The 2,176-nt window shown below is 35.2% G+C and overlaps 1 protein-coding gene across 1 annotated transcript; it reads right to left on the minus strand.

Moving 5' to 3' along the window:
* Positions 1-489: 489 nt before the first annotated feature.
* LOC142170493 (secreted RxLR effector protein 161-like) lies at positions 490-969 on the minus strand. Its single transcript, XM_075232419.1, has one exon. The coding sequence runs from the start codon at positions 967-969 to the stop codon at positions 490-492; it is 480 nt and encodes a 159-aa protein (XP_075088520.1).
* Positions 970-2,176: the final 1,207 nt, after the last annotated feature.

Raw genomic sequence — 2,176 nt, forward strand, 5'->3', positions numbered from 1 at the left:
GGGTGATTCGCCTTAAGAAGAAAACTTCTAACGGGTGAGTACATAAAAGGAAAATATGTCAATAGAAAGGACTCGATGATTGGCTTTCCAACTTTGAATGACGAACTGATGTGAAAGAAGAGAAAAGAGAGGGAAAAATGGAGTCGTAATTAATGCATGATTAAAGGACAATAATTACACTTGTAAAAGAATCAACAATACATATAGGTCCTAAAGGTTATTAGTAATGCAAGTAATGCCAAGTAACTTTCTTAAATCACAAAATCTCTCCTCTAATAAAGGCTTAGTAAAAATATCAGCTAACTGATTAGTAGTTCCAACAAAAGATATTTCAATGTCTCCCTTAAGAACATGATCTCTAATAAAATGATGCTTGATATCTATATGCTTTTCTCTCGAATGATGCACAGGATTTTTAGAAAGACAAATAGCACTTGAATTATCACAAAAAATTTGTATAGGTTTAAAAGAAAGTTCATAGTCACCCAGTTAATGAGACATACACAGTAGTTGTGCGCAGCATTGTCCAATGGCAATGTATTCAGCTTCAGTAGTAGACAATGCAACTGATGCTTGTTTTTTACTGTTCCAGGATTTCAATGCCTTTCCAAGTAATTGACATGTACCGCTTGTGCTTTTTCTATCGTCCTTATCACCTACAAGGTTAGCATCTGAAAACCCTTCTAATTTAAAAGAGTTAAAGCGAAGATACCATAGTCCATAAGATACAATCCCAATGAGATATCGGATGATTCTTTTTACTGCGGTCAGATGTGATTCCTTAGGAGCTGACTGAAACCTGGTACATTTACATACATTGAACATAACATCCGGTCGACTTGCTGTCAGATATAGTAGTGATCCAATCATTCCATGATATTTAGTTTCATCAATAGGGATTCCCTGCTCATCTTTGTCTAGATTTTTGGAAGGGCTCATTGGTGTGCCAATGGATTTTGCATTACTCATATCACATTTTTGAATCAGTTCTTTTGTGTATTTGGTCTGACATATAAAGTTCCTTCTTCAGATTGTTGAATTTGTAGTCCAAGGAAGAATGTTAGCTCTCCCATTATGCTCATTTTGAATTCGCTTTGCATAAGATTTGAAAATTCCTTACACATAAGAGGGTTAGCACTACCAAATATAATATCATCAACATAAATCTGAATAATGAGGTTACCTTCCAATGATCTTTTAATAAACAAGGTAGTGTCTTTTTTACCTCTTGTGAAGCCATGATCAACAAGAAAGGAACTAAGTTTATCATACCAAGCATGTGGGGCACAATCAACAAAGATTATGAATCAATCAGCAAATCTGGATGCCTAAAGAAAGAAATCAATCAACAAATCAATCAACAAAGATTACAGACAACCGCGATGGGAAGAATCAAGCAACCCTAAACTTAAGGCATTAGTCAAGGCCAGCATATCCGAAAGATCGAAGATTCTGTAAAGAATTTCCAAGCGGCTAATTTCGGAAGGACCAATAATCAAGGAGTAAACCTTCATCATAAACAACTGTTGAAGGACGGATATCAAGAAAGAGAAATGTCTAGCTATCTTATTCTTGGAAATAATCAATCTCTTTCCAAGGATCAAATCTCTTGGGTTATCAAGCCTCGTCAACAATCAATCTTCACCAAAGTATTTATACCAGGCTTTAAGCCTTAGACAAACATACTTTGATCGAACCAAAAAACCCTCTCTTTGTTCTACCGCAAACAAACATTATAGGTCTCTAAGATCTGCTGGGTAACAAGTCAGAGAAAAAAGGAGAGTACAACACTGGTGAGGCATTGTATAAAAAAGAAACGAGTGTTATAGGAACTGAGTTATCAATTCATTTCCATTGTATTCGGAGAAGCGCATTTACTAAAGAGAACTCTCTTGCAACCCAAGAGGACTGGACTAGGATTCACATTGAATTCAAACCAGTATAAAATTCCAGTGTCTTTAATTCCTGCATTTACTTTCTGTTATTATAACTATTAGGTCATTACTTCTAGTCGACTAATTGACAAACTAGTCAAATAATAAGGGATTAAGTTTAAAAATATACAATTCACCCCCTCTTGTACTTTCAATGGTATTAGAGCAAGGCTCACATTCTACTTTTGCTTAACAGTTTGAGAGAAAAGATCATGGCAAATCAAGTTATCATAGGAGCTCTC

The sequence above is a fragment of the Nicotiana tabacum genome, chromosome 16 (genome assembly GCF_000715075.1).
Source record: "Nicotiana tabacum cultivar K326 chromosome 16, ASM71507v2, whole genome shotgun sequence".
Taxonomy (NCBI): domain Eukaryota; kingdom Viridiplantae; phylum Streptophyta; class Magnoliopsida; order Solanales; family Solanaceae; genus Nicotiana; species Nicotiana tabacum.